Below are 20,281 nucleotides of genomic sequence, written 5' to 3' on the forward strand. Positions count from 1 at the left end.
TAGGTCATGGAGTTTTAGTGCAGTTTCAGTAGAATGTTGTGGGCGGAAGCCAGACTGTAGAGGGTCCAGAAGTTTTTGAGTATGGGGATAACCAGTGCATGTTTGAGCGGGGAAGCAAAGGTGCCGGAGGAGAGGGCTCATAATCCTTATCAGTAATTAGAAAGTTATAGACTCATGAACAGACACATATTAAAAATGTGAAAATATGGTCTAGTCCTTTGGGGTTAAACAGGTGTAAGAGCCAAAGTGGGTAAAGTCATAATTTTTTTTTAAATAACAAATATGTTATACTTAACTGCTCTATTCCATTGCATAAAGCTGCCCCGATCTTCCTCTTCTGGGGTCCCCTGCCTGTGTGTCCATACACACACAGCATGGCTCAACCCCGCCAATGGCTCCCACTGCCTCAGCAAAGCCTTCGACTCCTGGAAGAGGGTGGAGAGCTGCTGCAGAAAGGCACAATGCTGGATCGAGTGTGGACTTGGGTAAGAGGAAGGGGGGTGGTGGTGGTGAAAGGGCGATACTACTATTGGAACATTTTTTACCTTGATGCAGGGAATGCATCAAGATAAAAAATGTTTAGACTTTAGAACTACTTTAATATTTAAACAAAACTCGCTAATCCATTTCTTCGTGCTTTATTTTGTATAAAAATCACTTTGAAAAAAATGCCCCCTAGCATTTCTAGCCATCTTGAGTAAGCTAGATGATTCATGTAACGTTTATTTGTACAATCCATCTGTCCTTAGCTCGGTCATGCAGACAGGAAGGTGTGCTTAGCTGAGAAACCCCCCCCCCCCCCCCCCCCCCCCCCGATGAAGAAAAATGCATTAAGACTCATTAGATGGCAGAAAGCAACTGAAGAAATGTAAAAAAAAAAGTTTAAAACAAGTAAAAATATGATATACCTTTCTATCTGTTTTATTAATGGTAGCAGCATAGGGATTAAAAATAATTGTTTATCAAGAGAGTTTACTTCTACTTTAAACATTGTGCATGCCCTTCACAGCCTGGGTGTTCATTATATATGTTAGCATGTGTCTGGCATTTTATTGGTGATTTACTTTGACATTGTAAAGGATATTTTCCTATGTTCTCTACCTGTCCACGTTATGTAACTTTTTTTTTTTTTTTTTTTTTGTAGGTATGCCACAGTTAGATGAGTACATGATGGAGCGCGCAATGGAGGAGTTTGAGCAGAAGTGCTATGACAACATGAACCATGCCATAGAGACAGAGGAGGGCCTTGGCATTGAGTATGATGAGGATGTTGTCTGTGATGTCTGCCAGTCTCCAGATGGTGAAGATGGCAATGAAATGGTCTTCTGTGACAAATGTAACATCTGCGTACATCAGGTTAGAAGGTTGCTTTTGAAAAGACTGAATGTTTATTATTATTAGAATTTTTAAGCCCCTTTCACACGGGTGGCTGTTCTGCCACTGTTAAAAGCATGTTTTTTTTGTTTTTTTTTTGTTCTGAAATTCAGAGAATCCTGGCACAGTGTTCACTTGCAGTTGTACATTGCGATTTAGCTGCGTTTTACATGTGGCTTCGTTTGGAAAATTCTTGCCATTTCTGATGTGCTTCCTATTGTTTTTCCTTCCTTGTTGCTATCTGCAGGAGAAATGGTACACTGCGATTACCTGCAGTTATGTACAGATAGCTGCAGTAAATCGTTCCTGGATGCAGTCAACTTTTTTTCTATCTGCACAAAGCCGCATGTAACAAAACCATCACTAAACGCAGTGTGTGAATGGGGCCATAGGAAAGCATTGTGTGCATTTAGCTGCGGTAATAAACGTCATGTGTCCGCAGTTAAAAGCACAATTCTATCCGTCCGTGTGAAAGGGGCCTAAAGGTTTGCAGCTAGAGCAAGTTGTTTCCAGGCCAAAATTGTCAATTTCCAGTTCAACCTCCCTTACTGACAACCTTAACCCAATATTTTACTTTGCTTGACAAATGGGTTAGGAATTAAAGAAATGTAAAAGTTTTGAGAGTTTTACTGCTAAAGCATCAAGCAGTTCAGCAGCATTACTAGAGGTTTATGCACCAGGTAGAGGAGGGCCTTCTCTGTTTTTTTGAAACCTTGGCAATGTGGGCCGGGTGGGCAATTGCTAAGGTTTCAGGGATGGAAGTACTGCTTGAAAATACTGAAATCTGATAAAGTGGTACTTGCAAGGAAGAGCTGGAACACTTTTTTTTTTTTTTTTTTTATCCATTATGACTTTATTGAGTAGTCACAAAGACCAATCAACATGAAAAAATATTACAAGCATCCAGTTGCAATACACAAAGTACACACCTTGTAAGAACTTGCAGCTTAATAGACTTGCAATTCAAATCATCAAGAACAGAGAGAGCACCAGTAAAAACAGTAATATAAGAATAAGGGCCTCAAAAATCCTAAAATATCTACTTTATAACCCAAGAAGAGTAGGAAGGATATCTAACCAAGAAATCGGTTATCGGCTCCATTCATTACAGGAAACTAAAGCAGGTAGGTTATACCACCCGTTACAATAAGAGCTTATCGATTTACCAAGACAGTCGGTGCCAGCCAACCTTTCGATGCGTGGCACCGATGACGCGTGACACTGACAGATGGCACTGATGACACTGACAGGTGGCACTGATATTTGGCACTGGAAAGTCAGGGGAATATTGGAGACTTGAATACATGGCTAAAGACCTGGTGTAAGGAGGAGGGATTTGGGAACTGCCCTGCACCGAGGAAGTCCCGCGTACGGGGGTCAGGTGGTTGCGCATTACGTCACCCGTGGCCATCGCATTGGTTTGACAAACGTACTTTTATCTGTACGCCGCCACTCGGATCGGAGTGCGATAATATGTAAGTGCATTTTCACTGTTTTTAAATTAATAAATATGCAACGCAGAGAGCATTAGATCACATAGTCTTTTTACATACGAGATCAAAACCTTTATGGATTCTGATTCCGATACTGTTGGGAAATGGGGACCTGTGGGTTTTACCATTTATTTACCGCATAGTGACCTGTGCCAGATCGAATGTTGGAGGTGAGAGGCCATCTATTTATGTGGTGAAGGGATCACTGAATATCAGACCTATCAATCTGCGTTTGTCTATCCACTAGCACTATTTCGGATTGTCTCCTATTAATTATGGACATTTAATATATTGTGAAGCACTGTTTACATGTTTTTTACTTATCTGAATAAAAAGATCAGGCCTGAGCATGTAGGCCCTTTACAAAGTTAATCTCGAGTGGGTGAGTGGGGACAAACAGGCAAATGTATTAAAAAATTTCTTCAGGTCTGTGTATGCAAAGAAACATGGGGGAGCTCATGTCCATAATGGGAGTGTTAGTGACACAGCCCCAAATGATCTACAATGGCCTAAAGTGATATGGTTCTGAAATATTCAGACAGAATAAAGGTGGATAAAGCACCTGGACCAGATGGCATCCATCCACGGATCCTTTTTAGGGAGGGACTCGTTAATGACTGGAGTGGTACCACTGGCGCAGGGCCAATGTGATGCCCATATTTAAAAAGGGATCAAAGTCTTTACCAAGTAACTATAGACCTATTAGTTTAATTTCTATAGTCGGAAAGCTACTGGAGAGTTTAATAAAAGACCACATGGGCTAAGACGAGTTCTTGTTGAGAACAAAATATTTTAAGCAACAGACGGCATGGATTCATCAAAGACAGACGTTGTCAAACAAATCTGATTTCTTTTTATGAGGAGGGAAGTAAAACCTTGGACAGAGGGGTGGCTGCAATTACCGATTAAAGATGGTGGTATGGAGGATCCCGCATCCGAGATATTTGTCATCTCAGCTACAACATCTAGTGGGTTGTGGAACCCTAGGTGGCATGAATCCTAATCCTAGGATGATGATTAAGGGGGTCCCACACAATACATTAGTGGAGGCACTAGAGGCAGATTCCTTTTACTGATGGATTTCCGATGGTAAAATTAGTGAGCAAAGTGTGGCAGATAACGAAGGCATAACAAAAACCTGGCAGAAACAAGGGGTATAGAGAGGCCCTGGGAATGGGAAAGGCAAGGTATTGGCTGCCTGATTTAGTTATTCGATGGTAACCTTATGAAGTATTTTCTAGATCTATGGCGGGAATTTAACATATGAAACAAGACTTTCTATAAATACCTGCAGATTAGACATGCCATTCAAGCACAGTTCAGGTCTCAAGTCATAGAGTGGACTCAGATCCCCATACTCCTGAAAATCATCAATTCCCCCCTCCACTAAAGGTCTAATTTCCAAGATGTATACTAGTCTGGGTGAGAAAATTCTAAGTGGAGTGGGTCCTCTTAAGAGCAAAGGGTTGAGAGAGTGACATAGGGAGAAGAATTATGGCACAATGGGATATTTTAGAACAAGGAGCCCTGGTCTCGCTCTCCCGTTCAGAAGCTTTCTCATTTGTTTCTAATCCATATGCCTTGTACACACGGTCGGACATTCCAACAAAATCCATCAGATTTTTTTCCGACGGATTTTGTGCCAAACTTGTCTTGCATACACACGGTCAGACAAAGTTGTCGGAAAATCCGATCGTTCTTAACGAGGTGACGTACAACACATACGTTGGGACTATAAACGGGCCAGTAGCCAATAGCTGTGGTCTCTTAATTTATTCTGAGCATGCGTGGCAGTTTGTCTGTCGGAATTGTCTACACACGATCGGAATTTAAACGATCAGATTTTGTTGTCGCAAAATTTTAGGTCCTGCTGTCAAACTTGTGTATGCTTTTTTTTTTTTTTTTTTTTTTTTTCACATGACACACTCAGACTTGCTTTTTCACAGGAGATGATTCATATATTACACATTATATTCATGCTTATTTTGAATTGATGTAAACGCATCACGTATGCGTTTTTTTTTTATTTTTTTTTTTTTTCATGTGACACACTCACGGATGTGCTTTTTCACAGGACACCATATACTGATTATACATGTGGCACCTGTGTTATTTATACTTATCTTTAACGTTTCCACGGGTCCCTTTGTGTATGTGTAGCCTTGGCATGTGGGAATGAGCTTATAGTTGTGCCATCGATTTTGACAGATCAGGGGAAAGGGGCATATGGGGAGGAAAATTTTAAGTTCGGTTTTGGATAGATTGATTTTGAGGAAGGGGTGTGACATCCAGACTTGTATAGCTGAAAGTAAATTAGTGATACGTGAGGCGACCGAGTGAGTGAGCTGATGGGTAGAGAATTAAATTTGAGTGTCGTCAACATAGAGGTGGTATTGGAAGCCATGGGAGGTTACCAGCTGACCCAGGAAGGAGGTGTAGATTGAAAATGGGAGAGGTCCAAGAACAGAACCTTGGGGGACCCCAACCGAGAAAGGAAGAGGAGAGCAGGAAGTAGAGTTGTAAGACACGCTAAAGGTGCGGTTGGATAAGTAGGAAGAGAACCAGCGAAGAGTACAGTCAAGGAGACCAATAGCGTGGGGTTTTTTTTTTTTTGAGGAGGGCGTGGTCAACCATATCAAAGGCAGCCGAGAGGTCTAGGAGTAAGAGTGCAGAATATTGTCCATTCGGTTTTGGCCGTTGGTATATTGTTTGTTAGCTTTAGGAGAGCAGTTTCTGTGGAGTGTTGAGGACGAAATCCAGACTAAAGGGGGTCAAGAAGGCTATTATCAGCGAGGTGGACGCTCAGTCGGTTGTAGATCAGACATTCAAGGGGTTTGGATAGGAAGGGGGAGCAAGGAGTTGGGGCATAGGTTAAGATTGGATGGGTCCAGTGAAGGAACAGGATCCAGAGGGCAGGTGCTAAGGTGAACATTAGCAAGTAGTTTATCAACCATCTATAGTGGTGGGGCTGAAAAGGGGATTAATGATTGTACCTCTGGGCATGAAGTATAAAGCATGGAGGGTATCGGACAGTAGAGAGTCGGGGGCCTGATTCTGTGTGTAGAGAGGGGGACTAGTGAGTCCAGTTAGGCTATAAGTGAGGCGCTGTAGACAGACGTTGCTAGGTTGGTGAAAGCTAGGGGTGAGATTTTGTCGATAGCAGAGAAGAGAAGGGTTGAGATGACGCAGGTTTCTGCAGGTAACTTTTTGGCGGTTGGAGGGAAAGGAGAAGGGAGAGAGTGACACTAATAAGGTGGTGATCAGAGAGAGGGAATGGATAGTTAAGAGGTTGCACTGAGTGCAAAGGTGAGAGAAAACAAGGTCAAGGTTGCCTTTGGCGTGATTAGGAGCATGTATCCACTACTTCAGGTGAAAGGAGGAGGTTAATTGGCAACAGGATCAGTAACCTGATTGGGTATAAAATTAGCATCTTGGAGAGTCAGTGAGTGTCTCGGAAGTAAAGATGGGCAAAGATTCACCAGTCTGTAAAAATCTGCGCCTAAAAATTGGCAAACAATTTCAGGATGTGTTTCAGCGTAAAATCATGGTTTGGGCCTGCTTTTCTTCAGCAGGGACAGGGAAGATGGTTAAAATTGAGGGGAAGATGGATGCAGCCAAATACAGGACCATTCTGGATGAAAACCTGTTGGAGTCTGCAAAAGACCTGAAACTGGGACGGAGATTTATCTTCCAACAAGACAATGATCCCAAACATACAGCAAAATCTACAAAGGAATGGTTCACAAATAAACGTATCCAGGTGTTAGAATGGACAAGTCAAAGTCCAGACCTGAATCCAATCGAGAATCTGTGGAAAGAGCTAAAAACTGCTGTTCACAAACGCTCTCCATCCAACCTCACTGAGCTCGAGCTGTTTTGCAAGGAAGAATGGGCAAGAATTTCAGTCTCTCGATGTGCAAAACTGATAGAGACATACCCCAAGCGACTTGCAGCTGTAATCGCAGCAAAAGGTGGCTCTACAAAGTATTAACGCAAGGGGGCCGAATAATTTTGCACGCCCCACTTTTCATTTTTTTATTAGTTTAAAAATTTCAAAAATCCAATAGATTTCGTTCCGCTTCATAATTGTGCCCCACTTGTTGGCGATTCTTCACACAAAATAAAATTTTTATCTGTTTGAAGCCTGAAATGTGGTAAAAGGTTGAAAAGTTCAAGGGGGCCGAATACTTTCGCAAGGCACTGTATGCCTGCAGCTCCTTTAATGTTGCTGTAAGCCTCATCAATTTTGGCGGGACATCCAGTTCTTGGTAATATCACTGTGGTGCCATATTTTCTCCCCTTGATTACTGTCTTCATTGTGTTGCATCGTATATCTAATGCCTTGGAAATCCTTTTGATTTCCTTTAGATGATGATAGGTGTGCACTCGTATTTAACATGAGTTTCAATGTGACTGCTTAATTATGAAAACTGCTACCTCCCCAGTTATAAGAGGGTGTGCACCCCAAAAAAGTCAGTTTTCAGTTTGTATTTTAGTTGAGTTGTACATTTTATAGGTCACATTAAAGCGGGAGTCCGCCGGGACTCCGCGTTTTTTTATTTTTATTTTTTTATTTTTTTTAAAGCCAGCAGCTGCAGTATTTGTAGCTGCTGGCTTTAAAAAAAAAACAAAAAAAAAAACGCGGAGTCCCGGCGGACTCCCGCTTTAATGTGACCTATAAAATGTACAACTCAACTAAAATACAAACTGAAAACTGACTTTTTTGGGGTGCACACCCTCTTATAACTGGGGATGTAGCAGTTTTCATAATTAAGCAGTCACATTGAAACTCATGTTAAATACGAGTGCACACCTATCACCTTTTAAAATAGGGACACTTACCTGTCCAGCGCGCCCGCGATGTCGGCACCCGAAGCCGATCTCTAGATCGTCTCTCGGGTGCTGCCGCCGCCATCTTGGGTATGGGAATCAGAAAATGGAGCCTTTCGGCTTCATTTCCCGGTTCCCTACTGCGCATGCGCGAGTCGCGCTGCGCAACAAGGACGGTCCCCGCTGCCTCTGGGATCTGTGTTTCCCAGCAGGCAGCGGGGCACTTGCGGAAAGGGACGGGCACTTGCGGAAAGGGGCGTAATCTACGCCCCTTTCCGCAGAGAGCTATCCCGGAAGTGGGTGCAGATACCTGTACTGTACAGGTATCTGCACCCCCCTCCCCCCTGAAAGGTGCCAATTGTGGCGCCGAAGGGGGGGAGGGTTCCGATGAGCGGAAGGTCCATTTTAGGGTGGACCTCCGCTTTAAAGGTGGAAAGGTGTAGAACATTACTGCTTAGCATTTACTGTTTAATTTACCTGTATTCCACACAGTACAGTATGTTTTTATAGTTCCACATTGCTCTGTTCTGTACACTCTACCTCACAATATATACTCCACCTTTTTTAGCTGTGTAGACGGTGCTGTACATTACTGCCCATCTGTAATGTACAGTACAAGGTATACAAAGTTCTTAATGTTCTACTGAATAAAATCACTGTACATTTTTGACTGTGTGGTTTTTATACCATACAGATTATCTGTATATGCTGCGTGTTGAATATCTCAGTGCTGTACTGTTCTTTATATATACTTACCCCTCCAATCACTAACCTGCCAAACGTTATGTAGGTTATTCCATTTACTACTGATATCCAAAAAATAGCCAATTATGTTCATTTTTTTTTTATATATATATATATTCTGCTTTTTGTTTGTCTCCTGAAGGCATGTTATGGCATTCTTAAAGTACCTGACGGAAGTTGGCTATGTCGGACATGCGCCTTAGGGGTCCAGCCAAAATGTTTATTGTGCCCAAAGAAAGGAGGTGCAATGAAGCCTACCCGTAGTGGTACTAAATGGGTCCATGTCAGCTGTGCTTTGTGGATCCCTGAGGTAATGCCTGATTCTTATTTCCTGTGTGCAATAATTCTGCTTAAACTAATGTTAATATTCCATACATGATCACAGTTGATGATTTGATAAGAATAAAAGTAATTTTTGCTTAGGCAAGAAACGCAGAAATGTTGCTTTAAACATTAGTTTAATAAAATATCTAGTTGTAATGCCCTTTTCACACTGCTCTGTACACACATAAATTTTTAGCTGTTTCAAATGCATTTCTGGAACGTTTTTGGACCACCTGCAAAAAATGGACATGTGACACTAAACTCACCAAAAACTCAAATTGCGGGTGCATGTTTACCACGATTTTACTGTGTTTTCCATTAATTTCAATGGGAAGCTGCGTTTTTGGTGCAGCGTTCAAAACCCGCACCAAAGATGCAGCATGCAGGACATGTCAAAACTCGCTGCACCCACAGCGCAGTGGTGTGAAAAGTCCCATAGGATTTAAAAGGAGACCTTTTTCCTGCATTTTTCTTGCAAGGTAAAAACGCAGGTAAAACATATTGGTGTGAAAGGGCACTTGGAGAATGAGGTGGGAGGCGCAGGGCGATCCGACATTGACCCTAAGGGTGAAGGTCTGCTTTAAGGGGTATATCTGTTCACATATCGCACAGTTGTCTACATTTATCATAACTTGTTTTTGTTTTGTTATAGGTGAGCATTGGGAGTCCTGAAAAGATGGAGCCAATCACCAAGGTGTCTCACATCCCTAGTAGCCGTTGGGCACTCATATGCAGTTTATGCAGTGAGAAAGCTGGCGCTTGCATACAGGTAAAGGTCTTGTGTGATGCTATGGGTGTACCAATAGCATTAAATTATAACGAGTGATGTTTTTGATTTTTTTGATTATTAAATCCTGTCTGGCTCTTCTTATACAGTAGGGGTGCCCAACCTTTTGGTGAGCGAGGGCCATCAAAGTGACTTGGTAACTGGTCAGGGGCCAAAATAAGTGTAATGGGTGGATACCAGGTCTATATCTACGCTGCATATGCAGAACGGATATGGACAACAGCCCATGCTACTCTATGGGCCCTCCAATTCAATCTGACGGAAGGGGACGGTTCCCCTTCTGTTTTTTTTTGCGTATCTGATTGAAGGTAAGCAGGTTAAATGGACATAGAAGTGAATGGAGGGTCTGATTGGGTCCTAAGGCTGTTTTCACACTGATGCGCCACGTAATAACAGAAGTCTATGGCTCAGTGCAGGTAACCCGCAGGCGCAGGAGTTTTAACAGCAGCCTAGTAAACACTGAACAACGGATATGCCCATACACTGATTTCAGTAACAAACGCACCTTTAATTCAGTTTTGCCCGGGTGTTACTGTCCCAGGCAGAGTGCATTTGGTATTGATTGTGACAGGAGCTGGTGCTATACAGGAAGCATCAGCTTATGTGGCTCTGCTCTGCAGCTTCTTGCTTTCTCTACCGCCGGCTTCATTCACAACACTGATGCTCTGGGATGGTGTGTCGGCAACCTGCGATCTGGGCTTGTCAAACCACCATCCCAGAGCAGGAGGTCGCGGGCCACATCAGAGGGCTCCGCTGGGCCACTGGTTGGGCACCCCTGTTCTACTAATGTGTTGCCTCAGGAAAGATTGGTGAGGATGCCCATCTGAGTATGGTTAAGCATGTGATTCGCTCCATGTGACAGTGCTGCAGCTTGATAATGTAGGGCTGTTGAAAAATGTTGGAGAAATTGTCTTAAAGTGGTTGTAAACCAATAAGGCTTACCTGTAGGTACTGTCAATTTCTCCTAAACTGTACCGTGACAGACGGGTCCCGCACGCATGCATGGGAGTGACGTCATTGCGGCACCCGCCAATCACAGCGCCGGAGCCTGCAAACCCAGAAGTAACATTCTGGAGACATGTCGCCTGTCACAGCGGCCTACGGGGACTGCTGCAACAGCATCATTCCACGTTAAGTATTTCATAATGAGCTAGTATGCAATGCATACTAGCTCATTATGCCTTTGTCTTGCAGGTTGTGTTTTTTTTTTTTTTTTTTTTTTTTTTTTTACACAACCAATTTAAGAAAACTGGCAAAGTCAGCTTGACCTTTTGTCATGACCATTTTCCCACATTTTTCACAGCTGAATGTTGGTTAAATTATTTAATGATCTGAATTTCAAAATCAGTAGTTGGAGACTCAACTCTGTTTTACATTGATCAGAGTTGAGTCTAGGGTTCTGGCTTGATCTCAGTTGCTGGAGTAGGAGTCGTTGTAAAGCTTGAGCAGTATAGTGGTGGATGTAATAGAGCTCAAAAACAGATATTGAGTTTTGCAGGTAGTCCTGGTTTGGAGGTTGGGGTCTATTTTAACAACATTGCATTTAGGACCGTGAGGTCTAATTAGTTTAGTGAGAAAAGGAGCTGTTTTATTTCCCCATCTATAGAATATATTCTTAACCTGGGTTCACACGTTCGTGTTTTGTGCGGACTGCGTTTGCGCGGGCACAACAGCCCATTCAAATGAATGGACTGCCGTGCCTGTGTTTCTGCAGAAAGTGTATGCACCTTTCGAGTCATGGCCACAAGGAAATCACATGGTCTTCTTGGGACTTCACTGTGTTTCCCACAAACGCACTGTATGCGGAGAACATCTCATAAATGCAGCGCAATTTAGGTGCATGAACAGATGCAATTTCCGTAACTGGAATGCAGAGTGCGTGCTAGTGTGAACCTAGCCTTGGTGTATAATAGCTTTTGTTTCTTGTAAGAGTTTACAAAGGCATTTAAAGGACTACTGCTTCCTGCCATTGTGTTTTTTTTTTTATTTTTTTTTTTTTATTTTTTAATCAAGCAAATTCTTATAAGTGCCATCTATGAATTCTATAAACATGGTTTTGTAGGTAAGAATATTATTCAGTTTTTTTAACATTATAGGATGTTATATGGCCCTTTTAGAATAGTTTTCTTCTATTTTCCAAATGGTGGATATCGTTGGTATCTGATGAAGTCACGTGACAGGTGACGTAGCAGGTTTTTCCGGAAGCAGGGCACTTTTGTTTTCTGTGACCCCGGTGTGATTTTTTACATACGATTTTGAGACACTTTTAAATATGAGTGATTCTTATTTTAATAAATGCCTGATTAATGCTACACTATGGCGATATTTCAGTTGAGCAATAGTGTATATTGTATACCACTTTAAGAGCTCTGCATAACATCTATTGATGCCAAAAGAAGGTTGAAGAGTTTTTGTACCCACCTATGTTGATCTGGGGACGTCACACATGACCTATACTCGTGTATGGGTTGACATCTGAAAGTGAAGGTGCATCTTTACACTGCTGTGATCATGAATTTGGAGCAAGTGCTGCTTTGATTATTCATTATGGTAATTTTTACCGCAGTTACTGGTTTGACGCTCAGTGTAGACCACCAGTGCTACCTGCCCCCAAAAGAGATTATTTCTTTTTAGAAAATTGTTTCTAGTAATGTGAGGTTTCTTGAGTTTTCTCTAAGCAGATGGAATTGCTTCTCTTTCTGCAAAGTAAAAATATTTGGCTATTACAGGGCTAGGCTTTTTTGCTTCCTTTGCGGAACCAATCGATGAGCCCTTTCTATATTGCGGGTGGGGCAGGTGTTGGCAAGGAGGAAATTGCATTGTCTTGAGAAGAACGGTACAAATGGTCTAGGTGTTTATGAATGGGAGGAGAGGTAGTTCTGTGCCATCTTCCCAACTTTGGTGTGGGTTTTTTTATGTTTTTTATTTTTAACCACTTGCCGACCACACTTCACACACCTACTCCGGCAAGGCGGCTGGGCTGCGCAAACCAAAGTACCTGTACGTCGATTGTGCATGTGGTATTGCAGGCGCGTGCGCTCTCCTGCGGGTCCGCCGGCCACCCCAATCGCCGTGAAGAGGTAGACTGGGGATCTGCTTATGTAAACGAGGCGGATCCCCCCGTTCTGACAGGAAAGGGGAGAGAGAGAGAGATCAGCTGTTCCTAGTGATCAGGAACAATGATCGCTCACTATTCCCAGTCAGTCCCCCCCCCCCCCCCCCCCGACGGATAACACCTCCCTAGGGAACACTTAACCCCTTGATCACCCCCTGTTAACCCCTTCCCTGCCAGTGCCTTTTACACTGATCAGTATATTTTTATAGCACTGATCACTGCAATGATGGCACTGGTCCCCAAAAAGCATCACTTGGGGTCAAATTTGTCCGCTGCAATGTCAGTCCCGCTAAAATTGCTGATCAATGCCATTACTAGAAATTACTAGTAAAAACAATAAGAGTAGTCCCTAAATCTTTTCCCTATTTTGTTGACGCTAGAACTTTTGCGCTGCGTCGATTTAACTGACAATTGCGTGGTCGTGCGACGTGGCTCCCAAACAAAGTTGACATCTTTTTTTTTTTTTTTTTTTTTTTCCCCACAAATAGAGCTTAATTTTGGTGGTATTTGATCACCCCTGCGGTTTTTATTTTTTGCGCTATAAACAATTTTTTTATATTTTGCTATAATATCCCCCAAATATATATATATATATATATATATTAAATAAAAAAACAATTTCCTCAGTTTAGGCAAAACGGGGAGATGCTTGTTTACAATTAGCATCTCCCCGTTCTTCCTCCCCGTTTCACGGAGTTGCTGGCACGCACGGGATGGCACAGCTGCAAATTTAAAGGGACGTGCCTATTTCCCTGTCCGTGCCATTCTGCCGACGTACATTGGCGTGTGCTGGTCGGGAACCCGGTTAAGGTAACACCTTTTTTAAAGACGACTAACGATTGCAGAGAAGATGGCAGTTCAGCTTAAATTCTTTCACTGTCCCACAGTACTGATCCTAAGGTTTCTGATCTAGTGGAGGAGGTGTTAAAATAAATGAGGAGGAAGAGTGCTTTCTCTATTTAGCTAATCATTTAATACTCACTGTAGATGGCTGTGTTCCAACGCATGAGCGCAGTAATGGAGGCACCATGTGGCTTAGCTGTAGTGTCTCAAGACTGTTCTCTATGCTGAAGTTCAGCAATGGCTGCAGAGGGGACATCTGTCAGCTCCTCTCTCGGGTGGGCTGTGGCCTCCCAGTCAAGGGACACATCAGGCTGTGGAGAGGGTGCCAGGGCTGATAAGCTACTGCACTGTTCAATCCGGACTGCGCTCCATAGTTGTACTGGTAGCTGTCAAAAAGTTACATCCAGGTACAGTGAGCTAAATAATTATATGATCCCCTGCAGATTTTGTAAGTTTGCCCACTTACAAAGAAATGAAGGGTCTATGATTGTTATAGGTGTATTTTAAATGATAGATGATGAGTTGCAGTTCAGTGAGTAAAATAAGTAATTGATCCCCAAGCAGAAAATGGCTTGGTACTTGGTGGAGAAACGCTTGTTTGAAAGCATGTTTCTTGTAGTTGGTTACTAGGTTTGCACACATCTCAGGAGGTGTTTTGGACCACTCTACAGATCTTCTCTAAATCCTTAAGGTTTCTTGGCTGTCGCTTGGCAACGTGAAGTTTCAGCTCCCTCCATAAATTTTCTATAAGATTAAGGTCTGGAGACTGGCTAGTCTACTCCATGACCTTAATGTGCTTCTTCCCGAAAGCACTCCTTTGTTGCTTTGGCGTTCTGTTTTGGGTCATTGTCATGCTGGAAGACCAATCCGTGACCCATCTTCAGTGTTCTGGCTGAGGGAAGAAGATTCTCACCCAAGATTTTACAATAAATATACAATATACAATATATATAAAGGGTACAATAAAGGGTCCATTGGCCCCTCAATGAGGCAAAGTCAGGCTGTACCTTTTTAGAAGAGAAACGGCCCGAAGCATAATGTTTCCAGCTCCATGCTTCACTGTAGCGATGGTGTTCTTAGGGTCATAGTCAGCATTTTTCTTCAAACACGGTGAGTCGAGTTAATGCCAAGAGCTCAATTTAAAATAATGAAATACAGCGCTTAACAAACGTGTCCATGTAAGTGAAAGCAAATGAACAATTATATATAATGTGTAAAAATTCCATGTGAACCGTGGAAGTGATAAAAGATTAAATAGGTGCTTTACATCCAAAGGGTAAAGTTGCAGGGGATATTTCACATCTAATAGACAAAGATGCAAGGCAGAAAATCGCAGACAAGTTCAGGCGTGACAATACACCCCCATTTGACCCCACTCACCAGATCACGATGACACCCAGCTTTGCAATCTGGGAGTCTAAATAGACTTATAACAGTATTCACTGTTTTGCCATCCAGCAATTCCACTGGAATTGCTGGATGGCAGGCTTGGCTGATGAAAATCAGGAAACGAACGATCCTTCCACATTCTCAATCATGAGAGAAATGGGTACTTGCTAAGGAAAAGGCATCTGAATACTGTCTGCAGTCTGGCAAGCATTTGACTTGAAATATTCCTCTGCTCCTCCAGCCCTGTATCTCCCCTCCTCTACACACAGGTGTTTCTAAAAGACCCCCGATCCCTCCTTTGCACTTCAAAGTATTTAGATCGCCATTTTTGGCGATTCTGAATACTGTATATTTTTTTTTTAAATGGAACCATTGGCAGCCGAGTAAACAGGAAGTGACGTCGCTTCCATGTTTACAATTGGGAGGCTGGAACGAAGCAGACGTCCCCTCCCATTCCTCCGGGATAACAGCCAAGTGGCTTTTAGCTGCATCAGTTGTTATTGCTGGATAGCCGATCGCCTGCTCTAAACAAAGGTACCGGGATGATGCCTGCAGCTGTGGGCATCATGCCGGTATAACCCCCGAAAGCAGAGTACGCACATCTGCGTACACTCGGCATGAATGGGTTAAGAAGTCCAAGGCAGCATCCTTTATAAAAAAAAAAAAAAAAAAAAAAATTCTGGAGTTCATCTTTAATGTAAGCCTAATATAAATCTTAAGACTCCTTTCACACTGGAGGTGTTTTTCAGGCGTCTGAAAAAAGCCTCAGCTGCAAACCCAGTGTGCAAGCCCGAGTGCTTTCACACTGGGGTTCTGCGCTTGGCATGGTGACACAAAAAGTCCTGGCAGCAGCAGCTTCTTAGGAGCGGTCAATACACTGTTCCTGCCCATTTAAAACAATGGGGAAGCGACTGCAAAGCGCCTATACAGCAGCGTTTTGCGGGCGGATTTAACCCTTTTTCGGCTTCAATTTCGGCGGGGTTAAAACTGCCCCGCTACAGGCCGAATAGCACCGCTTTATCACCGACGCCCGTGGCTGCTTAGTGTGAAAAGGGGTCTTAAATGTTTCAAAACAAGCTTGGCAATGCATTTGTTTAAACAAATGTCATGGATAATCTAAAGCACTGTAAAATATCTCCCATTATTAAAAATATAACTTTTAATAGCTGATTTAATGTTTTATTATCCATCTGTGACACCCTGTAGGAATAGAAATATATTGTATTTCTTATAGGATGCTATATAACTTAAACGGACGTAATTATTATGGTGCTATATTTGGGTGAATCCCTGGTAGCTGCTTGTAGAAGGATAGTAGTAGCAGATGGACGTGTAGATGTTTAAATGTGTGTGCAGTTTAGGACACCACCAGCAGATATGCGGCTTGTAGCTTCAGAGTACAGAGCACAGTGTGCGGTCTGTCTCTTAATTCACTTTGGTAAATTAACAGCTAAAATTCCAATAAAAGCTGGCGGTGAATTGCAGCAACAGCAGTCATTTAAATGCCAGGGGATAATGAATGAAACCTTTGCAGGGTTTAATTGTTAGACATGGCCCAGGTGATTGCACTCGCCTGTGCTATGTCGTATTGATTAGCTCTGTACACCCCGCAGTCTTCTGTTCCTTTTCCAATAACATCTTTTGTACTTTATAGTGTTGTATTTTCCTGTTTCCTTCACTCCTTTATGTTTACTTTTTTTTTCCCCCCTTGTATTGATTTCTTGCTACAGAGTAGCAGAGCTTGGGATGATGTAAAGCCGGTTAATAACTGTCTTGTGTGTTTTTTGTTACATCTGCGTGCTGAATCAATCTGAGCAGGAAAACCCAAAGGAGACCGATTTGGCTTCTTTTCAAGAGAACCAAAAATATTCTCTTGTCATTAGGTGTTAGTCTTCGAGGTTAGGAAGCCGTTTTGTAGCACCAATGTACTACTTAGAAAAATTCTTCAAAGTAAATTCCTATGTAGTTAGATTAAAATAAATGTTTTATACACCGTAAATTTTGCCTTGGAATAGGTATTTTTTTGAATTTGTGTTCTAAAGTGGAACTTTAGTCAGAAAAGGAAGTCCTAGATCACTTTAGGATGGCCCCTTTTTCAGGTGTATCAATGTAAAACTATTATTACAAATAAGTGTCTATACTGTGTACAATCCACTAATACACTATCCCACCCTGCGCTGCACATGCTCAGTTGCTCTCTATTTTTAGGCACTGCCAAATTTGTAGAGGCCAATCTTCTGACAGCCTTAGGCCCCTTTCACACTAACGTCCCGTTCAGGCCCGCCTGTCAGTTTTTCAGGCGGACCTGAACGGGTGCTCCATAGAGCTCTATGGAGCGTCGGATGTCAGCGGTGACATGTCCGCTGACATCCGACCCGCTCCGATCCGAAAAAGTGTGACGGAGGAAAAAGCTATTTTTCCATCCGTCATCGGATCGGGTGACGACGGGCACTGCGGTCCGTCGTCATCCGATCTCCCATAGGGGAGAGCGGCGCTGTGACAGGTCCGTCCCTGCACAGTGTGCGGAGACAGACCTGTCATCTCCCTGCTCAGCGGGGATCGGCGGAGTGATCCCCGCTGAGCAAACGGACATCCACGGGGCGGATCAGAACTGATCCGCCCCGTGTGAAAGGACCCTTAAAGGGGGAATTAAACCCTCCTATCCTTTACAGCCAAGGAAGCTGCTTCTGTTTTGATCTGCAGCTGTCATTGTCCTGCACATGTGATCAGTTATGACAGCAGCCATTTAATGGTTTGTTTGAGGACACAAGCAAATGTGACAGTTGGCAGTCCCAGTATTTCCACAATGTAACCATTTTTGAAACTGTTAAATTTTATGAATTTAGTTATGTTTTATAATTTACTGCTGCTCAGGGGCTCTGGGCTTTAGCAGTGAGTCAGCCTCCAGCAAGAAGAAACAGGAGCAATGCTGGAGGCAATTTACAGCACACATTAATTTTGGTAGCAGAATTATTAATTATGATGGTTACCATTCACGGTTTGCCTTAAGACCCCTTTCACACCAGGGCGTTTTGCAGGCGCTATAGCGTTAGAAATAGCGCCTGCAATGCGCCCTAAAGAAGCTGCACCATTGTGTGTAGTGTGAAAGCCCGAGGGCTTTCACACTACAGCGGTGTGCTGGCAGGATGTTTTGAAGAGAGTTTTGGCAATTGACCAATAAAGTGGTTGTAAACCTCAGACCTGAAATATAAACAAAGCATATCTCTCCATTGTGCTCTTAATCGAGACAAGTACACACTAAGTGTCACTTCTTTCCTCTATCCGCATGAATCGCTTCTGGCAAGTTTTCCTGACACCAAAAGAAAAATTGTGACGGGAGGCATCTCCAGCTGATTGACAGCCTCAGCTCTGTTCCTGTGTGCTATGTGGAAAGGGGTATGGGCCTTCCCTCCAATTGGCTCTGAGCTCTCCTCGCTGAGCTCTGCAAAGTAACTTAAGCACGCCGTCCCCTTTTTTTCTGAACTGTCGGACAAGCTTTAGAATTCAACACTTTGAACAGATGTAAAGAAGAGAGGGCTGCAGATAGATATACAACTTATGTAGGAGGATTTTTTCCATCTATGTATCACCTAAGGCCAGTCACTTGGGTATACAGTATTTTAAGGCATCTTAAAGTGCAACTTTGCCCATAACTCGATTTAAAAATAATGTTCTTTTGCAAGGCACACACATTGAAGTGGAACTTTAGTGGGAAAATTGAGTCCTGCTAGATCACTTCAAACAAAACATTAAAAAGTATAACCAAAAAAACTTGTAAAACATTAGAAATAAGTATACTGTTTTAAATTCCAGTAATACTGTTTTACCCTGCTCTGCACATGCTCAGTTGATCTCAATTTTTAGGCACTGCCGAGATTGTAGAGGCCAATCTGCCAACAGCTTTAAAGGGGAGTTGATCCCTCCTATCCTTTACAGCCAAGGAAGCTGCTTCTGTTTGATAGGACACCCTGTGGACCCATCGGTCCATGCTTTTTTATGCAGAAGCGTGACTTTTTGCGCAAGAGGAATGATCCTGTGATCTGCTATCAACAGCCGGTTGGGTGACAGGCTGGATACCCTTATCCTTGTAGTCTCCCCAGTCCGCCCATCGAGGGTGTGCAGGCTGTAGCTACGCACTCGGCAGGCCACGACGAAACCTCAGCTGCAGAGGTGGTCGGTGAGCTTTTATGCTCCGGGGCATACATATGACCAGGCTACTGATGTCTGCGTCACAGTATGCTGGGCCAGCAGGCACCCTGTACTGATCAGTGAGTGGGTCTGTGATGGAATGTCTCCCAGCTCCTCAGGACTGGTCAGTACAGCTCTCCCTGCTTCGGTGGGGCTGAGCAGCTGGGCATTCCCTGGGAGGTGGATTCCGGGGTCCCTCGCCTCCCTCTCTTCTCTCCCCTGTCCCTATCCCCCCCCCGGGGGGATGCTGCATGTGGCTGCTGAGCGGTGTGTGTGTGGCTCGCAGTGTCCTGGGTCCTGTTCTTCATGCCCCTGGAAGGTGTCTGTGAGGTTTTGCTGATGTCCTGTACAAAGCTGTGTTTACTGCCATCGTTTTCTCCCTGTACTTCATGGAGCTACTTCAGCGGCCATTTTAGGTGTGGGCAAGGGCAGCATCCTGGGCTTCAGCGGCCATTTTCCTAGTGATTTCCTATTCAGGACACTGGCGGTCATTTTCTTGAAGCCTGAACACGTTTTTCCGTGTCCTCTAGTGGCAGCATGTGCTCCTGTGCTCACAGCCATTTTTCCTGTGTTTTATGTTTTTGTACTGGACGCTGGGCGGCCATTTTATTGAAGCCTAAGTACACTTCAGAACCGTTTTGGCGCTATTTGTAGCTGCTGCCACTGACCCAGCATTGTTTTCTCTGCACCTGAGAGCCCACAGGGACTACAGGCACTACTTGCTGGATAGCGAGGAACTCCTCAGGCCAGCGGCAGTAAGGAGGGTGGGACTGTCACTGTCCTAAGTCCCCTTAGGGTAGCAGACAGGGTAGGGTCAGCATGGCTTCAGAAACTGGTGTTTCTTCCCCCAAAATCTGGGCAATTGCAACCAGGTCACCTGCAGACTGCGCAGTGCCTATGGACTGCAGTCCTCAATTTGTTCGTTGCCAAGATGGAGGCGGTGTGTGGGGGGAAAGTGCAATAAAGCAGCCCCTGACCCCCACCAACCCTCCATTCCCCCTCCCGCAGTCTCGGGTCCTGCTGAGGCTAGTGACTTCTGCTCTGTTGGAGCACTTATCACAGCTGTGCTTGATACCCTGAAGATTCAGGAGCCAGCAGATCCCTCTGCTGATGTACCGCCCCCTTTTGGGTCCCGCAAGCCAGCACATTCACCTAAGGTGTTTCCGTATCTAATTTATTTTGACAAGTTCATTT

At 43.6% G+C, this 20,281-nt stretch overlaps 1 protein-coding gene across 5 annotated transcripts in view; it reads left to right on the plus strand.

The window, feature by feature from the left end:
* The window catches only part of JADE1 (jade family PHD finger 1), a 155,467-nt gene that overhangs the window by 110,253 nt on the left and 24,933 nt on the right, over positions 1-20,281 (plus strand). For all 5 annotated transcript variants that reach the window (XM_077476896.1, XM_077476892.1, XM_077476895.1 and 2 more), the window contains 3 exons: positions 1,145-1,356; positions 8,584-8,751; positions 9,418-9,534. In XM_077476896.1, coding sequence (XP_077333022.1) covers positions 1,145-1,356; positions 8,584-8,751; positions 9,418-9,534 — 497 coding nt within the window. The remainder of the gene's footprint in view (positions 1-1,144; positions 1,357-8,583; positions 8,752-9,417; positions 9,535-20,281) is intronic.

Source organism: Lithobates pipiens, unplaced genomic scaffold (assembly GCF_037356315.1).
Source record: "Lithobates pipiens isolate NorthernLeopardFrog02 unplaced genomic scaffold, aLitPip1_a1.2 Scaffold_13, whole genome shotgun sequence".
In the NCBI taxonomy this organism is placed as follows: Eukaryota; Metazoa; Chordata; class Amphibia; order Anura; family Ranidae; genus Lithobates; species Lithobates pipiens.